This window comes from Brassica napus, chromosome C2 (assembly GCF_020379485.1).
Source record: "Brassica napus cultivar Da-Ae chromosome C2, Da-Ae, whole genome shotgun sequence".
In the NCBI taxonomy this organism is placed as follows: Eukaryota; Viridiplantae; Streptophyta; class Magnoliopsida; order Brassicales; family Brassicaceae; genus Brassica; species Brassica napus.
The window spans coordinates 35,665,204-35,689,081 of NC_063445.1; the positions used below are offsets into that span (position 1 = coordinate 35,665,204).

General features: G+C 41.8%; 1 protein-coding gene across 1 annotated transcript; it reads right to left on the bottom strand.

The window, feature by feature from the left end:
* Positions 1 to 8,615: 8,615 nt before the first annotated feature.
* LOC106393399 (ankyrin repeat-containing protein BDA1-like) lies at positions 8,616 to 9,500 on the bottom strand. The gene is made up of 2 exons (XM_013834100.1): positions 8,973 to 9,500; positions 8,616 to 8,756 (listed from the first exon to the last, which is right to left on the bottom strand). The coding sequence occupies exons 1-2, from the start codon at positions 9,498 to 9,500 to the stop codon at positions 8,616 to 8,618; spliced, it is 669 nt and encodes a 222-aa protein (XP_013689554.1).
* Positions 9,501 to 23,878: the final 14,378 nt, after the last annotated feature.

Consider the following 23,878-nt stretch of genomic DNA (forward strand, 5'->3'; position numbering starts at 1 on the left):
CAGCCCCTAGATCTCGGCCAAGATCAGCCAAACCGGCCCAAGGGACCATCTCTAAATCAATCCCTAAAAACTCATTAGGATTCATGATAATTCATGATAAATCTTAACTAAGAGAATGGTCAAGTCAGAATTCCAAGAACCGATCTCGATCCTATAGATCTTGACCTAGAACAGCCCCACCGGCCACCTTGACCATCTCGAAATCAATTAGATAAAAATCCCCAAATACCATGATAATTCATTATAAATACCCACTAAGAAGAATCAATCATCAGATCCCCTCAAGTCCTTCAGGAACTATGAGATCCGATCATACCTTCCAAACCAAGGCCATGGAGGATTTCTCCTAACCGGCCAAGGCCATGGTTTAGTGTCATCAAGTCTGATCCAACAGACTACACCATAATCATTCATAATATATATATTCCTCAAGGACGTGCCATACTTGGCCATGATCAATTACTCAGTCAACAGAATTGGAATTCAAAAGGTAATCATAAAACCGGTTACCTTATACATGATCTGATTAGATCATGTGTCACTCCTTATTATGTTCGGCCATGCTCCTCCAGTGCACGCCTCTATCAATCCTTATCATATACTTCCAGTATTGATAAGTTCCATTCATGGGTCGCACCCATCAGTCATTCCATGGAACTTCCATGAAACCACTTTCTACACTGCATCTACCTCCAAGGCTGTCTTGGCCAGTAAGAGTGGAGTCTGGTCTTCTCCCTTCTCTCCTGGTTATCTGCGTGTGTTCCCAAGACACAGAGGAAGCCCAGGATGTGATCATCCATGATCAAACATCCTAACAGGGTCGTCCATCACTTCCCCCTTCAGTGCCCATGAAACTGCCTTTCTACACACATCTGCCCTTAAGGCTGTCTTGGCCTTTGGGAATGAGTTCCGGTCATCGACCTTCTTTCCACACCATTTGCGTGTGTTCTCAGGAACTGGAGGATGCTTTGGGTGATAACAACACGGATCCAAAGCCACCAGAAAGTCTTTCATAACTTTCCACCTTGATCTCTCCCAAAACTGCCTCTTTATGGCTTTCACACCACCATGGGTCTTGGATTGGGAATCCGACCAACTCTCTGTCTTTTCTCTGTGTTTCTTTGTGTTTCAGGGTGTAGGAGGAAGCCCTGGTGTGCATCTCTACGGCCTGGTCTTCCCACGATCATAACACGCCAGCAAGATCACACCACTCCACACGGTCCTCCTCTCTTAACCGCCGGTCTCTCTCTCTTTATCTTTCTGGTAAGATTTTGGCAGAGCTTTGCCCAAGGAATTTCGTGCCATTATCTGTGCCAGGGACTCTTTATTTATAGAGAAACTGAGCCCCAACTGCCCTGGAGAAACCGCCACAAGCAGTTAGAGAGAAAGGGCACAAAACTGCCCCTTTTGCACCTTTTCGGAAATAACTGCCCAACTGCTCTTCTCTCCTTTGGGCTGTCCGAAAACTAGGCCCAGAACATCATTCTGAGTCCCTTGTCTGAGGCCAAGACCCACGGACCCTTGGTGGTTCATGTCAAGATCCCACCAGCCCATAACCGCCATTGACTAACCAACCTGCCCGGTAACTGCCCAGAACTGTCACACTGGTCCGAGCTTCCAACACTCCATCCAGCTGAGTTGAGCTGACTCCCAGCTGACCCAGCTGAGTGAGCTAGTAGTCCAGCTACATGAGCTGGCCAAACTTGATGTGAGCTACACTGAGCTTGTCCGAGCTTCGCCCAGCTGACCGAGCTTCATTCTCGCATCGTCCAGCTGTCTCATCACTCGTCCAGCTTGCTCTCTTCATATTATTCAATCTTACTAAGTCCCTTGGTCTATTTCCAGACCTAGACTTAGTCTTCTCATGATCCATTTTGATCATTCACTTCATCGAGCTTCACCTGGATTTTGTCCAGCTACCAGCTCGCTTGTCCAGCTCCTTTGAGCTTGTCTCCTTCTTGGATTAGCTATGCCTTAGCTTCCTGATGCCCATAACCTTACTTCCAGGCTATGACACGCTTGTCTTTGGGCCATATGACCTGACTGGTGCGTTTCCTCGCACCGCAGTCCGTCCGGACGATCCTATCCAGAATCGGGGACATGACAAGTCTCCCCCACTTACGAAGGATTCGTCCTCGAATCCAGTGGTGTTAACCTCTTGTCTCATGACAAAGGTTCCATCCGAACTCCTTTGTACCCGAAACATGGAGCATGCTCGTTTGGTTCTTTCTAACCAATTCGTTGCATCTCCCACCTTGTTCCTTCTCACTGACCACGTCCTGGTCATCATATACACAACAAGTCTCCCCCACTTGATAGATATTTAACCCAAAATCTTATCAAGTGGTCCATCAAGCACCCATACAAATACCTGACTTGTGTCTCAGACCCAACTCTCCAGGTTGCGGTCCTAGTAGACACCAAGTCTCTTACTCTCTGACCCTAGTCCATGACTAGATCATCTTCAGTCTCTAAAAACTTACTGCATACCCGAGTCTTAGTAGATTTACCCAATCTCCAAGCCACTCAATGTATCAGTCAAGTCTTAATGAACTCGTTCCAATCTTTAGGCCGCTTATTGTACCACAAGTCCTAACAGATTGTTTTGTTTCCTTATGTCCTTACAGACACCAAGGGTTCATGATCCCAGCCTAGTCGTACTAGATCATCCCTTAACCGACCATAGCCTTTTCCAGCTTGGCCATATTGCGATCTTAGTCCCTACCAGACTAATACAGCCTTAACTTTACTTCTGTCCATCACTGGACTTTGTCATATTTCGATCCTGGTCCATTTAGGACGTGATCATATTCCGGTCCTGGTCCACTCAAGGACTCGACCGTGCATTCCGACCATAGGTCCATCTCTGAGTAGGTCGTGTCCTGATCCTCGTCCCTTACTGGACTTGATCATATTACGGTTCTGGATCCACTCAGGGACTCAACCGTCTCAATCAATATACAGCCTGAAGCTACCATCTTTCTGTTTCACAAAAAGAACTGGTGCTCCCCAAGGCAATACACTAGGGCGTATGAACCCCTTCTCAAGGAACTCCTCAAGTTGCTTCTTCAGCTCTACCATCTGAGCTGGTGCCATTCTATATGGACTTTTAGATAATGGAGCCGATCCAGGTTCCAATTCAATGATGAATGAGTCAGCCCTATCAGGGGGAATGCCCTGTAGTGCCCCAAACACATTCTGAAATTCCCGAACCAACGGTATACCCTCTGGGTCACAGGCCCCTTCAACCTCATCAGTGTAAATGGTAGCCAAAAGGCCTCACAACCATTTCCAAGCATCCGTTCTATTGGACTGCTGAAACCACCAAACTACAAGAGGTTGGCTTGATTCCTTGGTACTTAATCGGGGTCCAAACTCGTTCTCAAGTTGCACCCTTCCCAGGTGACAATCTAGAGTTGCCCGATACTTTCCCAACCAGTCCATGCCCAAGATCACTCCATGATTCTTGAGGGGGACCACAATCAGATCTATAGGCATCAGCCTATCCAAGATCACCACAATCAGATCTATAGGCATCGGCCTATCCAAGATCACCACAATCAGATCTATAGGCATCGGCCTATCCAAGATCACCACAATCAGATCTATAGGCATCGACCTATCCAAGATCACCACAATCAGATCTATAGGCATCGGCCTATCCAAGATCACCACCGATCATTAAGTACTTAGATGAGTAGGATCTCGGTTTGATCACACATTTGGAAAATGTCCCATACCATTCTCCAAAGCATCACACATTTATGAACGTCCCATACCATTCACAAAAGTGTTTATAGTACACCTCAATCCTCATCATACTAAGATACTTAACATCGTGTTTCCAATTCCTCTTGGAATTGATCCATTCCATTCATTCAATCTTAAGGAATCCTACCTTGACTTACACTGAGTCCAAGCTGATCCATCTGATCACAAGCCCAGTCATGTACTAGCCATGTAGCGTCTCCCTTAGACTAACATGAACATTGCATATGCTCACTTGTTTTGAACGGCCACCAAGGGATAACATTTACCTCCAAGAGAGTGCTGCACGTTTCTTTCAACCTAAGCCACTCTCTGGTCCATGTTGCTTCCTTTGTCCAGGTCGTCCATACAAAGATCTTGCATTGCTCCATCATCCAATCCGTCCATTATTCCCAAATAACTAGATAAACTAACCTTTATGTTTTCAGGGTCTTGCCGTGGAAGAGTGTATCTTGGCTAAGCCGGCTCATCTTAAAACTTCCCCGTTCACAAGCATGAAACCCAAACTTACCTCAACTCTCACTTGGCTCACCACAACTAAGGTTCCAAGTCATCTCAGTTTTCAGAAATAATTTCGGTTTGGAACTCAACATCTTTGAGCATTGTCCGTAACAGGATCAAGCATGCTCTGATACCAACTTGTAAGACCCGATCCCGGCCGACTAGGCCGCGGTCGATGCCTCACGTCGCTCAGTCCATACCCAGACCGAACCTCTGAAAATTTTTGCCCTTTAATTAAAACATCGCCCATTGGCGAGGGCTAACTCAGATCTTAGCTCAAGACTACCTTAGTCATTCCCTAGCTTAGATCATTTCAACTTATGCACAGCGGAATAGTATCTACTTAACCATTGGTCTAAAACCAATCTAACACTTGTCTGGTCAGATCACCTCAACTACTGGTCAGTAAACGCAACTGCCAGCTAGCTCCAAGGTCAATCATGAACCTAGACCAAGTCATACAATCAGAGGATCCGTTCCCCTAAGCCATTCTATCTAGATCTATGCAACATTGACAGATCATACCTTTGCCACATCCACAGAGCTTGTTAGCTCATCGGCCCAGCTACACTAGCTGAATGAACTCATAAACCAGCTGATCGAGCTGTGAGGTAGCCTTGCCCAGCTCCCCGTCCACTCGTCCAACTCCCTTATACCTGCATAAACTCTTCCCTTGGGTACTTAGTCATTCAGCCAACCATCCCCACAGACATAAGTAACCCTTGAGAAGTCTTCAAACAGCTAAGGACATGCATCTGGCCGTTACCGGCTCTTGCACTGTCCCACATCCTTTTTGCCTTATCAACTTATGATACCAAGTCCAGCTCATGGACTAACAATGCCCATCAGATCCTGAGTCAATCAACCAACCACCCCACATGACTCAGAACTGATGAGTCTTCACACTTCCTAATCAGTCATGGAACCATGTCCCACTGAACCTGATTAGTGTTGCTCTTACCACCGGTGCATCCTTTGATCAATCAGATCAGACACCTTGATCCATCATCCAAGGATCAGGTCGTCCATCCTTACCCATGATCAGATCACACACGGCCTGCCTTACCAACACCAAGGTTGATAACCAGCAATTCCTTATGATCAATATCATAAGTGACAATATGTTCCAGCACACAAACATATGATCAGATATCCTAACACAAGGATCTGACCCCAATATGCCCTCAGGTGCAATTTCGACCTCAAGCAAACTTGCTCCAAAAATCAATTAAAATTCATGAAAATTCATGATAAATCATAACTAAGAGAATGGTCCAATCGGATTTCCCAGAACCGGCCTCCAGCCCCTAGATCTCGGCCAAGATCAGCCAAACCGGCCCAAGGGACCATCTCTAAATCAATCCCTAAAAACTCATTAGGATTCATGATAATTCATGATAAATCTTAACTAAGAGAATGGTCAAGTCAGAATTCCAAGAACCGATCTCGATCCTATAGATCTTGACCTAGAACAGCCCCACCGGCCACCTTGACCATCTCGAAATCAATTAGATAAAAATCCCCAAATACCATGATAATTCATTATAAATACCCACTAAGAAGAATCAATCATCAGATCCCCTCAAGTCCTTCAGGAACTATGAGATCCGATCATACCTTCCAAACCAAGGCCATGGAGGATTTCTCCTAACCGGCCAAGGCCATGGTTTAGTGTCATCAAGTCTGATCCAACAGACTACACCATAATCATTCATAATATATATATTCCTCAAGGACGTGCCATACTTGGCCATGATCAATTACTCAGTCAACAGAATTGGAATTCAAAAGGTAATCATAAAACCGGTTACCTTATACATGATCTGATTAGATCATGTGTCACTCCTTATTATGTTCGGCCATGCTCCTCCAGTGCACGCCTCTATCAATCCTTATCATATACTTCCAGTATTGATAAGTTCCATTCATGGGTCGCACCCATCAGTCATTCCATGGAACTTCCATGAAACCACTTTCTACACTGCATCTACCTCCAAGGCTGTCTTGGCCAGTAAGAGTGGAGTCTGGTCTTCTCCCTTCTCTCCTGGTTATCTGCGTGTGTTCCCAAGACACAGAGGAAGCCCAGGATGTGATCATCCATGATCAAACATCCTAACAGGGTCGTCCATCACTTCCCCCTTCAGTGCCCATGAAACTGCCTTTCTACACACATCTGCCCTTAAGGCTGTCTTGGCCTTTGGGAATGAGTTCCGGTCATCTACCTTCTTTCCACACCATTTGCGTGTGTTCTCAGGCCCTGGAGGATGCTTTGGGTGATAACAACACGGATCCAAAGCCACCAGAAAGTCTTTCATAACTTTCCCCCTTGATCTCTCCCAAAACTGCCTCTTTATGGCTTTCACACCACCATGGGTCTTGGATTGGGAATCCGACCAACTCTCTGTCTTTTCTCTGTGTTTCTTTGTGTTTCAGGGTGTAGGAGGAAGCCCTGGTGTGCATCTCTACGGCCTGGTCTTCCCACGATCAGAACACGCCAGCAAGATCACACCACTCCACACGGTCCTCCTCTCTTAACCGCCGGTCTCTCTCTCTTTATCTTTCTGGTAAGATTTTGGCAGAGCTTTGCCCAAGGAATTTCGTGCCATTATCTGTGCCAGGGACTCTTTATTTATAGAGAAACTGAGCCCCAACTGCCCTGGAGAAACCGCCACAAGCAGTTAGAGAGAAAGGGCACAAAACTGCCCCTTTTGCACCTTTTCGGAAATAACTGCCCAACTGCTCTTCTCTTCTTTGGGCTGTCCAAAAACTAGGCCCAGAACATCATTCTGAGTCCCTTGTTTGAGGCCAAGACGCACGGACCCTTGGTTGTTCATGTCAAGATCCCACCAGCCCATAACCGCCATTGACTAACCAACCTGCCCGGTAACTGCCCAGAACTGTCACACTGGTCCGAGCTTCCAACACTCCATCCAGCTGAGTTGAGCTGACTCCCAGCTGACCCAGCTGAGTGAGCTAGTAGTCCAGCTACATGAGCTGCCCAAACTTGATGTGAGCTACACTGAGCTTGTCCGAGCTTCGCCCAGCTGACCGAGCTTCATTCTCTCATCGTCCAGCTGTCTCATCACTCGTCCAGCTTGCTCTCTTCATATTATTCAATCTTACTAAGTCCCTTGGTCTATTTCCAGACCTAGACTTAGTCTTCTCATGATCCATTTTGATCATTCACTTCATCGAGCTTCACCTGGATTTTGTCCAGCTACCAGCTCGCTTGTCCAGCTCCTTTGAGCTTGTCTCCTTCTTGGATTAGCTATGCCTTAGCTTCCTGATGCCCATAACCTTACTTCCAGGCTATGACACGCTTGTCTTTGGGCCATATGACCTGACTGGTGCGTTTCCTCGCACCGCAGTCCGCCCGGACGATCCTATCCAGAATCGGGGACATGACAAGTCCACTCTGTAGCACTAAGTGCGTTCCTCCTGGGGCCGACCGGATCAGCCGATAGGGTTTACCAAAAAAAAACAGCAGGGTTCCTATCGTCAATGGGAATGCCAAGACATAGCCGAAGACAATCCCTGATATACGGCAACCTGGATCCGGGAATATAGTAACATATGATGCTACCATAGCTATACTTTATAGCCGCAACTGAACCCTAATTAACTTCCACATTGGGAGTCCAATTATGAGGACAATAATCGCATATAGAGATGATAAAATGCAAACCCGTTGAAGACAATGAAAAATATGGCAATCCCTGTTCGTTTGGGTAACGCTGCGATCAAGACCTGCGACTGCATTTTTTCACAGCTTTCTGCTTTATTGGTTTCGCCGGTGATAAAATAAAAAACGCAGCGATCAAATATTCAAAGAGCTCCGGTGACGCTGGTGACGCAAAAAATAACAGCGTCTCATTTTGTCCATATTTTCTCTCCTCTGCGGCTGAAAAACGGTTAAAAGCAGCGGATCCTGCGTCGATTCTTCCCTAGCTTCCGTTAAATTTTGTGACACTCATCTCGATCGCAGCGTTTGACTAACGAACAGGGCTAATATTGAAAGGCATAATCATCTGCCCAGCAGAGTGACTATTGTGATCGTGAGGATTTGAAGAACTTTCCTGCCAAAATCTGCCTGGAGGACCAAATCCGGCCCGGTAAGTAGCTGTTACTATCAGTATAGCAACAACGAGTATTGCATCGTTGCGTTTGCTCGTAGCTGTTACTATCAGTATAGCAACAACGAGTATTGCATCGTTGCGTTTGCTCGTATTTAGGGATCTCTCTCGAATTGAGCTCAAGTTGACAGCCCAAGAATTTGTTCCGTTTCTCAATAAACGATAGATTTTTTGCTCAAATATCTGGTAATAGAGTCATAGTGGAACCACAAACTAGTCTTTCTTTCGCGTTTGGAAGAAGTCTCTTGCTTCAGGGTAACAAGGAGATTGGTAAGTTTGGAGTATGTCCATTGCGGTTTTGCCACAGAAGTTCTTGGCGTTTACTTTAACGGTTTTGTGCAGCAACTTCATCACCTGCAAAAATCAAGCACACCTTAAGCATAATTACATAGATGAAAATATGAGACAAAAACATATATTTTATGTTTATTCAAGTCACAGAAACACATACACTTTTGCATGAACTAAATCAAAAGAAAGCAAGTCTCAGATGTTAGTTAGTTAAAGCAGCTCCAAGCAATTACTAGAGCAAAACATAATTTCCAGTTCCGTCAACAAGAGTTTGTTTACTCTCTTAAGCCATCCCAACAGAACCTTAAACGTCATCCACTGGTGGTTCTCCACGGCAACGTGCACAGGTGTTTCACACTTAATCGTCAAATCTTCTATGGAAGGACAAGAAAACAAGAACTCACTCAACAACTCTGCATCACCTATTCGAGCTACGTGATGCAAAGGAGTAACCCTTCCTCTTCCCTTGATTCTGACTAAGCTGTTGATGATTGCTATAAACCCTCTCACCATTCGGCTGTAGTTGTTTTGCAGAGCTAAATGCATCTGGCTGAAACCTGACACGTTAAGCTTTGAAGAAAGTGATGGCTTCAGGATCATTAGTTCCATGGAAAAATGAGTTTGCCCTGCTTCAATTGCAATGTTTAGTGGTGTCTCACAAAATGGCACTTTATCAGAGTGACCTAGAACGTTTGGATCTACGGCAATCAACCCGTATAGTCTTTCAATATTCCCATCTTGAGCCGCCACCTTCAATTTCTCATAGATATTTTCATCTTGAATGCTAGTACTAGACCTCTCATTCATATTTTCAGCTTGAGCTACAATATTTGATACTCTATTGAAATCCACAACAATCGACATAACTTCATTTGACTTCCAGGCTTCTTCTTCCAGCTTGAGCTACCATATTTGTAACAGACGCTTAAGTACAAAACAAAATGTCTCCAGTCTACTACCTTGCATATGAAAGACTTTGATTATTCTAGTCTCCAACCACTCATTTCCTCGTGAAAGACTATGTCATAAGATTGTTGTATTTTATGCATCCACATGTTTTGACTTGACTTTGAAGATGTTAGATGCACATACTCAAAAGAAAAAAAAAACAGATATAAGAAGTATTATTTTTTAATTTGGACAAATCGAATAAAAAAACCTTCAAAGTGGCATCTAGTGACACTTTAAACCTAGAAGTTTTTTAACTAGCATATTAAACCTTCAAATTGATTTTTGTATCATAAAAACACCTTCGGCTTATTTTTTCATCAAGTTGAAAATTTGATTTGTTGACCTATTTTTCATAGTGACCTGTCAATTTTTTTCCAATTTTTTTTTGTTTATATAATTAATAAAAGCAATGAATAAGAATTATAAAAACTACCAAACATATGACAATTAACAGTAAAAAATTTCGTCATATCACTATTAAGATTAACATTTTCTAACTTTTAAATCATTTAATTTTGACATGTTCGAAATTGGTGATATGTTGATATGTTCGAAACAGTAGCAAGTTCTTTCATATGGATAATAATGGTTTCTGACGCCATCGTCATCGGTGATATGATGAAAATGTTATTCTTAATGTTGGTTTTTGGATATGACGAAAAAGTGTTTTTGGATACTGAAATGTTGGTTTGTTTTGCAGGGAAGATGCAGATTCTATCTAGATGTTAGCTTGAGTTTTTTTTTTTTTTTTTTGAGAAAAAGTTGTTATATGTATTTTACTAATATGGCTTAGTATTTCTTACAACATTTTGATTAGCCTATAACATAAACTACAAATAGAAAGATCCATTAAAACACACTTCGACATTTGCCCAAAAAAAAAAAAAAACACACTTCGACAAAGCGACAAATATTAAGAAATCATGCCTCCAAAAACATAGTACCAATTTGAAGGCTTCACGGCTCATATCCATAGCTCACTGAGATGATGGCCATCGTAAACCTAATCGTCGGTGGTTCTAAGAATAACTAAAGACATGATTAATACTTTGATACCATATAGAGTACCCATAATCAAAGAAGAGCTCAAAATTCTAAATTAACCTAATACCTGAGACAACAGTCCCTCCCTCCTCCTAATGAAGGAATGCTTTAACTAACATGGACAAAATTGAAAACACCAATGATAAAAAGAAGCGAAATAAATAATAAGAAAAAGTGAAGATGTGTTGCATCATATGAGCAAAAACAGCTCGCGGGGAAGTCCACTAGGTGACGACGATGTTTATCAACAGTGAATGCCATGAAAGTAGCCAACAGCATGGTTTCTATCGTCAATGGGAATGCCAAGACATAGCCGAAGACGATCCCTGATATACGGCCACCTGGATCCAGGAATATAGTAATGTATAGCCGCAACTGAACCATAAATTAAGTGAGTCCAATTATGAGGACAATAATCACATATAGACAATAATCACATATAGTGATGATAAGAAGGGATGATAAGAACGCAAACCCGTTGAAGACATTGAAAAATAAGGCAATATTAAAAGGAATAGTCATCTGGCCAGCAGAGTGACTATTGTGATCGTGAGTGTTAATCTAGAGTACATATGCAAATCAATCTCACGTACTCAACACATTTGAGTTTATAAACCTTTATAAATCTTACTCGATTTATAAACCCTTATAAGAAGTTACGAGATAATTATGTTTCTTCTTCTCACTTCTTAACCGATTGTGGTTTGATAGAGGCTTGCCTAAGCAATTTCCTAAGACAGAATTTCGCCCCTACAATGGTGTGTGTAGTTTCGAAGGCGTCTATCTTGAGGATACAACTATCGATCTCTGTACAACACATCCGTACCGAGACCCTAACAAACTTTACTTTGAGTTTTCCTTCAGAAACTTGTTATGGAAAAGAAGAAGATTAAATCCAATTGATTCTCAGTTATCTGTAAGCTCAAGAAAAGGAGCTTGTCGGATTGAGAAATAGAGGATGTGTTATGCACAATATAGGAAGTGTAACTCGCTGTTACAAGTCGGTTATGAGACGTTGACGTGTCAATGTCTCATTGGTTCCAAGATGTTACTTTGGCGTGAAGCAAAGAAGATTTGGAAGATTTGGGCTTATCACAATAATTAGGCAACTAGGGTATTGTGTGAAGGGTATTTAACCTGATTACTTTGGGTAGATCGAGGTTAACCGTTTTATTGATTAAAAAGCTAGAGCAAGAGATTTGTTCTTCAGAGCTTAAGAAAGACGAGTACTTGTAGGTGTAGCTCGTGGTTTTTGTTCTGATAGATTAGGAATTGATCCGTCTCTAGTCGTGTGTGACTGAGAGTAATTCGGATTAAACAGATCTAGGAAGATTGTTTAACAGATTTCTAATATACAAGAAAGCGTTCTTGGTATCTTGTGTTTTAGTTCTTATATCTGGTAGTCCCTGAACTTTCATTTGGTATCAGAGCAGGAAACCTCTGTGGTATCATACACTACTAACAGGTTGAGATCCTACGGATTTCATGGACACCATGAAGGAACTATTCGGAATTCATAAACCCATTATGCTGGACAGTAGCAAGTTCTTTCATATGGATAATAATGGTTACTGACGCCATCGTCATCGGTGATATGATGAAAATGTTATTCTTAATGTTGGTTTTTGGATATGACGAAAAAGTGTTTTTGGATACTGAAATGTTGGTTTGTTTTGCAGGGAAGATGCAGATTCTATCTAGATGTTAGCTTGAGTTTTTTTTTTTTTTTTTGAGAAAAAGTTGTTATATGTATTTTACTAATATGGCTTAGTATTTCTTACAACATTTTGATTAGCCTATAACATAAACTACAAATAGAAAGATCCATTAAAACACACTTCGACATTTGCCCAAAAAAAAAAAAAAAAACACACTTCGACAAAGCGACAAATATTAAGAAATCATGCCTCCAAAAACATAGTACCAATTTGAAGGCTTCACGGCTCATATCCATAGCTCACTGAGATGATGGCCATCGTAAACCTAATCGTCGGTGGTTCTAAGAATAACTAAAGACATGATTAATACTTTGATACCATATAGAGTACCCATAATCAAAGAAGAGCTCAAAATTCTAAATTAACCTAATACCTGAGACAACAGTCCCTCCCTCCTCCTAATGAAGGAATGCTTTAACTAACATGGACAAAATTGAAAACACCAATGATAAAAAGAAGCGAAATAAATAATAAGAAAAAGTGAAGATGTGTTGCATCATATGAGCAAAAACAGCTCGCGGGGAAGTCCACTAGGTGACGACGATGTTTATCAACAGTGAATGCCATGAAAGTAGCCAACAGCATGGTTTCTATCGTCAATGGGAATGCCAAGACATAGCCGAAGACGATCCCTGATATACGGCCACCTGGATCCAGGAATATAGTAATGTATAGCCGCAACTGAACCATAAATTAAGTGAGTCCAATTATGAGGACAATAATCACATATAGACAATAATCACATATAGGGATGATAAGAAGGGATGATAAGAACGCAAACCCGTTGAAGACATTGAAAAATAAGGCAATATTAAAAGGAATAGTCATCTGGCCAGCAGAGTGACTATTGTGATCGTGAGTGTTAATCCAGAGTACATATGCAAATCAATCTCACGTACTCAACACATTTGAGTTTATAAACCTTTATAAATCTTACTCGATTTATAAACCCTTATAAGAAGTTACGAGATAATTATGTTTCTTCTTCTCACTTCTTAACCGATTGTGGTTTGATAGAGGCTTGCCTAAGCAATTTCCTAAGACAGAATTTCGCCCCTACAATGGTGTGTGTAGTTTCGAAGGCGTCTATCTTGAGGATACAACTATCGATCTCTGTACAACACATCCGTACCGAGACCCTAACAAACTTTACTTTGAGTTTTCCTTCAGAAACTTGTTATGGAAAAGAAGAAGATTAAATCCAATTGATTCTCAGTTATCTGTAAGCTCAAGAAAAGGAGCTTGTCGGATTGAGAAATAGAGGATGTGTTATGCACAATATAGGAAGTGTAACTCGCTGTTACAAGTCGGTTATGAGACGTTGACGTGTCAATGTCTCATTGGTTCCAAGATGTTACTTTGGCGTGAAGCAAAGAAGATTTGGAAGATTTGGGCTTATCACAATAATTAGGCAACTAGGGTATTGTGTGAAGGGTATTTAACCTGATTACTTTGGGTAGATCGAGGTTAACCGTTTTATTGATTAAAAAGCTAGAGCAAGAGATTTGTTCTTCAGAGCTTAAGAAAGACGAGTACTTGTAGGTGTAGCTCGTGGTTTTTGTTCTGATAGATTAGGAATTGATCCGTCTCTAGTCGTGTGTGACTGAGAGTAATTCGGATTAAACAGATCTAGGAAGATTGTTTAACAGATTTCTAATATACAAGAAAGCGTTCTTGGTATCTTGTGTTTTAGTTCTTATATCTGGTAGTCCCTGAACTTTCATTTGGTATCAGAGCAGGAAACCTCTGTGGTATCATACACTACTAACAGGTTGAGATCCTACGGATTTCATGGACACCATGAAGGAACTATTCGGAATTCATAAACCCATTATGCTGGACAGTTGCAACTTTGGTCATTGGAAGGCAAGGATGCGACAGTTGATCAGAGGAATTGACGAGGATGCGTGGACTGCAGTAGAAGAAGGGTGGTCTGTGCCTACGATGATGACTGATGACAAAACTCTTGCTCCAAAACCAAAGAATCAGTGGACTGATCCTGAAAAGGCAGCATCCAAATTCAACTCTAAAGCTCTTACCGCAATCTTTTCTTCAGTGGATCTGGATCAGTTCAAGATCATCCATGGATGTGAGTCTGCTAGGGAAGCTTGGGATATTTTGACCAACCACTTTGAAGGAAATACTAGCGTGCGAAGAACAAGGATCGATCACTTAGCTTCAAAGTTTGAAAATCTCCGCATGACTGATGATGAACCAATTGATGGATTCATATCCAAGATCAGTGAACTTGCCAGTGAAGCTTCGGTTCTTGGAAAGAAATATGATGAGAAGCACTTGGTGAAAAAGCTGTTAAGATGTCTGCCTCCACGGTTTGAAGCTTACAAGGCAGTACTGAATATAGCTGTCAATACAGATGAAATGAAATTTGATCAATTGTCTGGTATCTTGAAGGTTCATGACCTGGAGAAATCCAACCGAACTACAAATTCTCAAAAGAGCATCGCCTTTGTATCTGACTCAAACGAACAGGACCGAGTCACAAAGATAGAAAAAAACTTGGGGCTTATGGCTCGAAACTTCAACAAATTCATTAAGCGAATGGATAAAGGAGGGAACAGATCAAACTCACGATTTCAGAGGAACGACTCAGATCGAAGCAGCTCTCAAAACACCAGGCAAGACTCGAAGAACTCTAAGAAGAAGGAGTTACAATGTCATGAGTGTGAAGGGTATGGACACTTTCGCAATGAGTGACCACTAGCTAAACGCAAAGAGCTCAAGTGTATTGACTGCAAGGGTTTGGACACACTTGAAGTGAATGTCCCAATAATCTGAAAAAGGACAAGTCACTTATGTGTTTCAGTGATACAGAGTCGGAGAGTGACAGCGACAGAGATGAGCTTCATCTAAACTTTATGGCACTTATCAGCAAAGAAGAAGAACCAAAACTAGATTCAGGCGTGGAAGAGGATGAAGATGATCTCAACAACGATCTTGAATCAGAATACAAGTCTCAGTTCGACAAGTTTACTGAACTCAGTCATGAGAATCTACAACTACTAAAAGATAAGGCAATGCTGAAAGCTCAGGTGAATATTCTGGAATTGGAGAAACCCTCTGAACAAGTTACTGAGTTGTCTATCCTCAAAAACTCAGACCAAGAACTGCTATCATTGAAACGAGCGATGACTGAACAAGAGAGGGTTCAAAAGCAGTTTGAGTTGAAGATGAATTGTCTCAATGATCTACTAACCAAGGAGATGGACAAGAGCAAATTACTTGAGAATCAACTCGCTGACAATCTCAAGAAAGTAAGAATGCTCACGACTGGTACAACAACTCTAGATCATCTTCTCACCATTGGTCAGTGTCCTAGCAGCAACTGGGGATTAGGTTTTCAAGGAGCTACTTCCAAATCTGCGGAAGAAACAGCGTTCGTGAAAGGGAGTTCGAATGAAAAAGAAATTCAAACCACGACGAAGGTGCAGATTAATAATCAGAAAGGAGAGAACCTAAAGAAGACTGCTGCTACACGACGAGGAAATGGATGCCACTTCTGTGGAAAGCGTGGTCATAATGTCAGATTTTGTTTCTTTCGAAAAAGTCAGTATCAACGTGCATGGAGGATGAATCTTTGCTTTATGGAACCATCACTATATGGACATGTGTGGATAGCTAAGAAAGATCTATACCCGAACTACAAGCAGAGAGCCTTGACTGTTGCACACAGTGAGAAGTCTGAAATACGCACTGATGCAGAGCAACCCATCATCTGCAACTTCGCGACCCTATCCATTGGAACTGAGCTGGTAAGCAACGTTGCTTACACAAGTTCTGATTCTAACTCAGCGTTTGATACTCCCTGGTACTTCGATAGTGGCTGCTCAAAACATATGACTGGAAATCAGGATTTCTTTGAGAAACTTGAGTTTATCAAAGGAGGCAAAGTGACCTTTGGTGATGGAGGACAAGGAAAAATACGAGGAGTTGGGGAACTGGACAGGTCTGTCTTACCTAAGCTTGTTAATGTCTTCTATGTGGATGGTCTTAAAGCAAATCTCATCAGTGTCAGTCAATTGTGTGATGAGGGGTTAGAAGTTATTTTCAACAGCAAAAAATATCGAGCTGTTGATGCTAAAGGGAACGTTGTTCTATGTGGAGTAAGGTCAGGAAACAACTGTTACATGTGGAAGCCGTCACACCTATGCTACTCAGCTAAGGAGTCTAAATTGGATCTGTGGCACAGGAAGCTCGGACATATGAATACTAATGGTCTGACCCGACTAATTAACTCTCAAGTTGTTAGGGGAATTCCAGAGCTTGAAAAACAAACCGATACAGTGTGTGGAGGGTGCTGTCAAGGTAAACAAGTGAAGGTCCAGCACAAACAAATTTCAGAGATTAGATCCAAGGGAATACTCGAGCTAGTACACATGGATCTTATGGGACCAATTACTCCAGACAGCATTGCAGGAAAAAAATACATCTTTGTCCTAGTAGATGATTTTTCCAGATATACGTGGGTGGACTTCCTGAGAAATAAGTCTGACACGTTGGAGAGCTTCCGTATTTTGGCCTTGCAACTTAAACAAGAAAAGGGTGGCATTGTGTAGATCAAGAGTGATCACGGAGGTGAATTTCAGAATGAGGAGTTTGATAAATTCTGTCACAGTCAAGGAATCAAGCATCTATATGCAGCTCCTAGAACCCCTCAACAAAATGGGGTAGTTGAAAGGAAGAACAGAAGTCTACATGAGATGGCTAGAGCTATGCTATGTGGAAACAGTGTGCCATCCGGGTTTTGGGAAGAAGCTATAGCCACTGCATGCTATGTCATAAACCGAGTGTATGTCAAACCCAACACAAAGACTACTCCATATGAAGTTTTCAGAAGGAAGACTCCAAACCTCAGTCATATGCATGTTTTCGGTTGCCTGGTCTACATACTCAATGATAAAGACCATCTTGGTAAGTTTGATGCAAAAAGTGATGTAGGTATGTTCCTCGGATATTCAACTAACAGCTCGGCATATAGAGTGTTCAATCAGCGTACAAAATTCATTGGAGACAAAGTAAATGTCGTGTTCGACGACAGTATTGGTTTCTATCAAGCTTGAGTCACTCAGAAGATTGAGTGTGTCACACCACCAGCTGAAGCATCCTCTGACGTAAGGGTCAAAGAAGAGTCAGAAGAAGAGGACGAACAGTCTGAGGATCAGCAAGTGGATCTGAATCAAGCCAAAGTGCATAAGAATCATTCTTCAGCTGATGTGATTGGTGAAGTGTTTGGTGAAAGAGTCACACGAAAGAAACATATTGATTTTGAGCAAATGGTCAAGCTTGCATGTTTCACGGCTGAGATGAACGAGCTAGAGCTAGAGTGTTTTGTCTCGTTGATTGAACCAAAGACGCTTCAAAAAGCACTGAACGATGAGTTTTGGACAGAGTCTATGCACCTGGAGCTTGAACAGTTTGATCGATTACAAGTTTGGGAACTGGTACCACGACCTGATGGTGTGAATATCATTGGCACTAAGTGGATTCACAAGAATAAGACCGATGAGAAAGGAAACGTGATCAGAAACAAATCCAGACTTGTGGGAAAGGGTTACACACAAATCGAAGGTGTGGATTTTGACGAGACTTTCGCGCCAGTTGCTCGACTAGAGTCAATCAGACTGTTGTTTGGAATGGCTTGCAATCTGAAGATCAAACTCTATCAGATGGATGTGAAAAGTGAATTTCTGAATGGTGTACTACAAGAAGAAGTCTACGTCACACAGCCTAAAGGTTTCGAGGATCCTCACTTTCCAGATCATGTTTACAAACTCAAGAAGGCATTGTATGGACTTAAACAGGCCCCTCGAGCATGGTATGATCGTCTGACAGTGTTCCTTACTCAGGCTGGATTTCAAAGAGGAGGAGTTGATAAAACCCTGTTCATTGGAGAAAATGGGAGAGATATCCTCATCATTCAAGTATATGTCGATGATATAATATTTGGAGGAACATCTCAGCCAATGGTTGATGAGTTCGTAAAGACGATGACTTCTGAATTCAAAATGAGCATGGTGAGAGAACTGAGTTACTTTCTTGGACTACAAGTCAAGCAGTTAGACGATGGAATCACAGTCTCACAAAGCACATATGCAAAAAATCTCATCAAAAGATTCGGGATGCAGACGAGCAAGACAGCCAATACTCCGATGAGCAAACTACAAAGCTGTCGCGAGATGAAGATGGGAAACCTGTTGATGAGAAACTGTATAGAGCTATGATAGGGAGCTTGCTGTATCTTACCGCGAGTCGACCTGACTTGTGTCTAAGTGTCGGGATTTGTGCTCGATATCAAGCTAATCCAAAAGAGTCACACATGAATGCAGTAAAATGGGTTATCAAATATGTGAAAGGTACATTGGATTTTGGTCTTCATTACACCTTTGAAACTAACGTGAATCTTGCAGGATTCTGTGATGCTGACTGGGCAGGGTGTCTGGATGATCGTCATAGTACTTCTGGCGGATGTTTCTTTCTTGGAAACAACTTGGTGGCATGGCACAGCAAGAAACAAATTTTCTTCTCTCTCTCAACTGCTGAGGCTGAGTATATTGCTCTCGGAAGCTGTTGCACTCAGTTACTTTGGATGCGCCAAATGCTCGTTGATTATGGTATCATCTCTGACCCTATGCTTGTTCACTGTGATAATATGAGTGCCATAAACTTGTCTAAAAATCCGGTTCAACATTCACGCACCAAACATGTCGACATTCGACATCACTTTGTGAGAGAGTTAGTTGAGATGAAAATCGTGATTTTGGAGCATGTATCAACTGAAAGGCAACTGGCTGATCTATTCACTAAACCTCTGGACTACAACACGTTCCTAGGCCTTCGAAAGGCCTTAGGAATTGTGAATCTCTGAATAAGTCATGTCAGAAGAGGAGAGCACGGCTGTTGTATATATGTGTTACTGCTTGTCGATATGCCACCACAATCACAAAACTCTGAGTCAACAAGTTCGATTGTGCAGCTTATTTCACCTGCCTTCTCAACTGTACAGTCATTTGATTCACTGGTGAAAGACACTCATCTTGGATCAAGATGCTACAACATTTTCGATCTGAGTATTGATCACTGTCTGGATCGAATGAGGAAACACAGCAGAGACTGAGTGAAGTTAGGGGAAGAAGAATACCCTAGATTACTCAACAGAAAAGTAAATAAAAGGCCCTGAATGATGGACACTCGTAATGGAGCTGGAAGCCACAACTTTCAGACTCTGATTTCGATCACTGTCTGGATGGGGCAGGGTTGATGTCAACTCTGGTTAAAAAAAAAAAATAAAAGAAATTTTTTTTCTGTGACAGCTACTCGGCTGAGAAATAGCTACAGATCAAGGTTACAATAACTGTCGAGTTAGAGGGACAGACACACAAGATGTCTACACTGTGTTTCCAGACCATACAAATGGCTGTGCTGAAGAAGTTCAGGTGTGAGTGAGCTGCATGATAGGATCATGTCTGTGACAGCTACTCGGCTGAGAAACAGCTACAGATGTGGGTTGGTCTCACTGATTCTTTATAAAAAATTTCTTGGTGGCTGAGTACAAGTGGGACGCAATCTCTGTCTCTCTTCTCTGGACGCTAAAGACATTCTAGAGTATGTCTTATGGCGAAGTGCTTTAGTTACCGTTTCTTTTGTGTTCTGCATCGCTTGCAAGGACATGAGTATCAATCTCACAAACTCTCTCTCTCTCAAAGTTATTCTTGGGCCTAATGTCTACTACTTGTTTATAATACATTGGGTATAATGTCTTGGGCCTATTGCTAATGTTTCTAACGGGCTTGGTAAGTATGGTTAGGGTTATTTTTGAGAAGTGTATGATGCAGCTGACTTCAAGTGTCACACCTCCATCTCCTTCTCTCTCTTTCGCCGGCGCACTCGATCTCTCTCACTAAGCAACATGCAACCAACAAGGAGGAGTTCGTGGCTCTTGAAACTGAAGAATGTCGAGGCTGCTTCGCCGAACACATTTGACCTCTCTTCTGGGTCAGGTTCATCCTCGCGCAAGAGAAGCCGCCGTCGTGTCTCAGCTAGTGACGCTGTGCCTCCACCTGAATCCGTTGAGCCTGAAGTCGAGTCTTTCTCCGATGAGGAATCCTCCGACGACCACTCCGACGAAGCCCTGCCGACAGCTGACACTCCTCCGAAAGAACTGAGATTTGAGGAGAGTCGAAATGTGTATCAAACTAAAGCTCAGTTCTATCCAGAGCTTATGCGGCCTAAAAGGATGCTAATGACTGAACGGTTCTTCTCAATCGAGGCGACGGAGCGTTTCAGAGAGATCCGAGGGCGGAATTTCATTCCTCAGCAGTCTATCTCCCTCACGGACGAGAATCTCTCTGATGTCAGAAGAATTGTGATCGGGGCAGGCTTGATTCATACCCTCACTGATCTCGATCCTTATCAGTCCAATGTAATCCGCGAATTCATTGCTAAACTTCCGGAAGCTGAGGAACGAGACGATGGTGTAGCGGTGTATGTTAGAGGATCTCTTGTTGATTTCTCTCCGAGTCTGATTAATTCGATGTATTGCATTCCGGGGTTTGAAGAAGATCCTAACTGGATGGATGAACGTCTTGATGAAGTTTGTGGTTTTCTCACTGATGGACGAATAAGACGAGGTGAGAACATGAATTCGAAGTATCTCACAGCTACGAATCAGGTTCTGTATAAGCTCGTTTGCTCGAATTGGATTCCCACTAGGAACCACACTTCAATGAACCAAAGGTGACTCAGGTTCGTCTACATGCTTCATCATCATGACGGACTTGACTTCGGGAAACTCGTCTATGATCAGATAATAGCAATGGCAGCGAACACTCAGACAGAGAAGACTCGGTGTATCATGTTCCCTAACTTGATTCAGCAGGTTATCCACTTTCAGCGTACTATAACTCCTGACTTGCTTCATGATGAGTTCACTGGAACACCGAAGTTTGTTGTCAAGGATGTTAAAGCTGGTCGTGGGTCTGGAGCTGACTCAAGTGCTGCCAGTCTTGAAGACGACATCAATCGCACCATTGCGGGGCTCAAAGCCATTCGAGTTCGCCTGCGGAGTAAGGGAGATGCACAGTGTTTGTCTTATTTTCTACTCTATGTCTAACGAATGATTTTTCTCTAAATGTGCACCTATGCAGGGGGAGACTATGAGCAACATGTTCCTCATCCAGGGTTTGAAGAAAACGATGAGCAGGATGAAGATGAGGAAGACGCGTAGGATGATCATGTCTTACTGCTTAATGTCATTTTAATGCATCTTGTACTATTTAAGACTCAGACTATGTGGTTCGACTTGTTTCGACTGTGGTTTTATCAATTCCGTGTGCAACTTATTTGAAAAATGTGTTTTCAGTTGATGATCACTGGTTGAGTAGATTTCGTTGTCTTGGATATGTGTGCTGCGTGGATGTTTACATTGCAGGTTGCATAGGTTGTCACATTCAGATAAAAAGGGGGAGAATGTAAGCTAAAGAAAAGGAGCTTGTCGGATTGAGAAACAGAGGATGTGTTATGCACAATATAGGAAGTGTAACTCGCTGTTACAAGTCGGTTATGTGGCGATGACGTGTCAATGTCTCATTGGTTCCAAGATGTTACTTTGGCGTGAAGCAAAGAAGATTTAGAAGATTTGGGCTTATCACAATAATTAGGCAACTAGGGTATTGTATTAAGGGTATTTAACCTGATTACTTTTAGTAGATCGAGGTTAACCGTTTTATTGATTAAAAAGCTAGAGCAAGAGATTTGTTCTTCAGAGCTTAAGAAAGACGAGTACTTGTAGGTGTAGCTCGTGGTTTCTGTTCTGATAGATTAGGAATTGATCCGTCTCTAGTCGTGTGTGACTGAGAGTAATTCGGATTAAACAGATCTAAGAAGATTGTTTAACAGATTTCTAATATACAAGAAAGCGTTCTTGGTATCTTGTGTTTTAGTTCTTATACCTGGTAGTCCCTGAACTTTCATTATCTTCTCTCTTCTCTCCTTCTTCTCTTTCCTTCACGTATTGCACTTGATCACTTTATATAATGACTCAAATGGTGCCTTTAATCAACGCATACATTAACTCGAGCGGTGCATTTTAATCAACACATATGCTGACTCATAACCGACATGTTTTGTCTGAAACGTTGCTTCCTTTAGTTAATTAAAGTCCAACAATACCCCACATTTTCTATTCAAACTCAACAATACCCTACATTTGAATAGAAAATAAGTTCAAATATTTCTGAGAAAGTAGAATCAATATGCATCGGAAAAAGTGTCTTTTGGACTTGAACCTTTCTTAGTAACAACTTATCGGATTTACTTTGTGGGTAATGAAAGTCTTGAATTAACCACATTTTATAGTAAACCTTGACAATAAGTGAAACACATATCTCATCAGCTCATTTCTAGTTTATACGGTTGTATTCAATTTGGTCCTGAACATATCCTGACTTCATGAAAGCTCTAGAGAATTTAGCCATATCAATTCTCATAGGTGCGACCCGACACCACTCTCATATAGGTAACATTAGTTAAAGATAGTCCATTCTATCTCTCTTTGACAAAAGATACTAACATTATTAAGAATAAATTATTTAACCCTTAATCATCAATGGATACACATTATTATTTCTTAGGAATGAGAAAATGTGTAAAACGTCTTGAGTCTTCCTCAACTAGTTTGCCTATTGAACCTAGACATGAGATCTCCAATGCTGCTAGGTTAGGTTTCCATCAAGTGATGACTCATTATGTTGGCTTGAGACCCATTCCCCTCGAAATGAAAACAACTTGCTTTGTAGATAGGCCTTTAGTCAAAGGATCAGCCAAGTTATCCTTTGATCTAATGTAATCCAATACTATCACCCCATTGGAAAGAAATTGTCATGCATGTCTACGTCTTATACATCTTGACTTGCCATTTTAATTTTCTTTCCCATAATGAGATTGAGTAGGTGAATAACCATATTACTCTTGTTTAACTCTACATCCAAGAATTAACAGCCAATCCCATATCTTTCATGAGCAATGATTTAGATTTTTTTCCCACTTGTTTCATCACATAAACAATGTCACTCATGTTAAAGTTTAAGAACTTTCCCACGATGAACGTCTGCAACTTCAGACCTGTATTTTTCTCTCTAATGATTCCCACAACTGTTTTGAAGTTTGGAATATATGATAAACATCGTATAGAGAATCGTCCAAAGCGTTAAGAATATATATTTCTTGCACAAAAACTCGTTTTGCATCAATGCCTCTGAAGCTTTAGCGATTTCATCAAGGATATCATCTTCTACAGGCAACTCTGGTCCTTCAAAAGTCAAGCACTGTGCCAGATTCAGTGTCGTGAGATAAAACAACATCTTTTTTTTTTCCAGAGGCATGGACACAAAATAGAAGATAACTGAGAATCAATTAGATTTAATCTTCTTCTTTTCCATAACAAGTTTCTGAAGGAAA

Bases quoted from the DNA above. Each gene is read 5' to 3' on its own strand.
- LOC106393399 (XM_013834100.1), bottom strand. From the start codon at position 9,500: ATGAATGAGAGGTCTAGTACTAGCATTCAAGATGAAAATATCTATGAG. The intron at 8,757-8,972 runs GTAAACAAACTC...TGATTTTTGCAG, and splicing joins TGTTGGGATGGCTTAAGAGA to GTGATGAAGTTGCTGCACAA.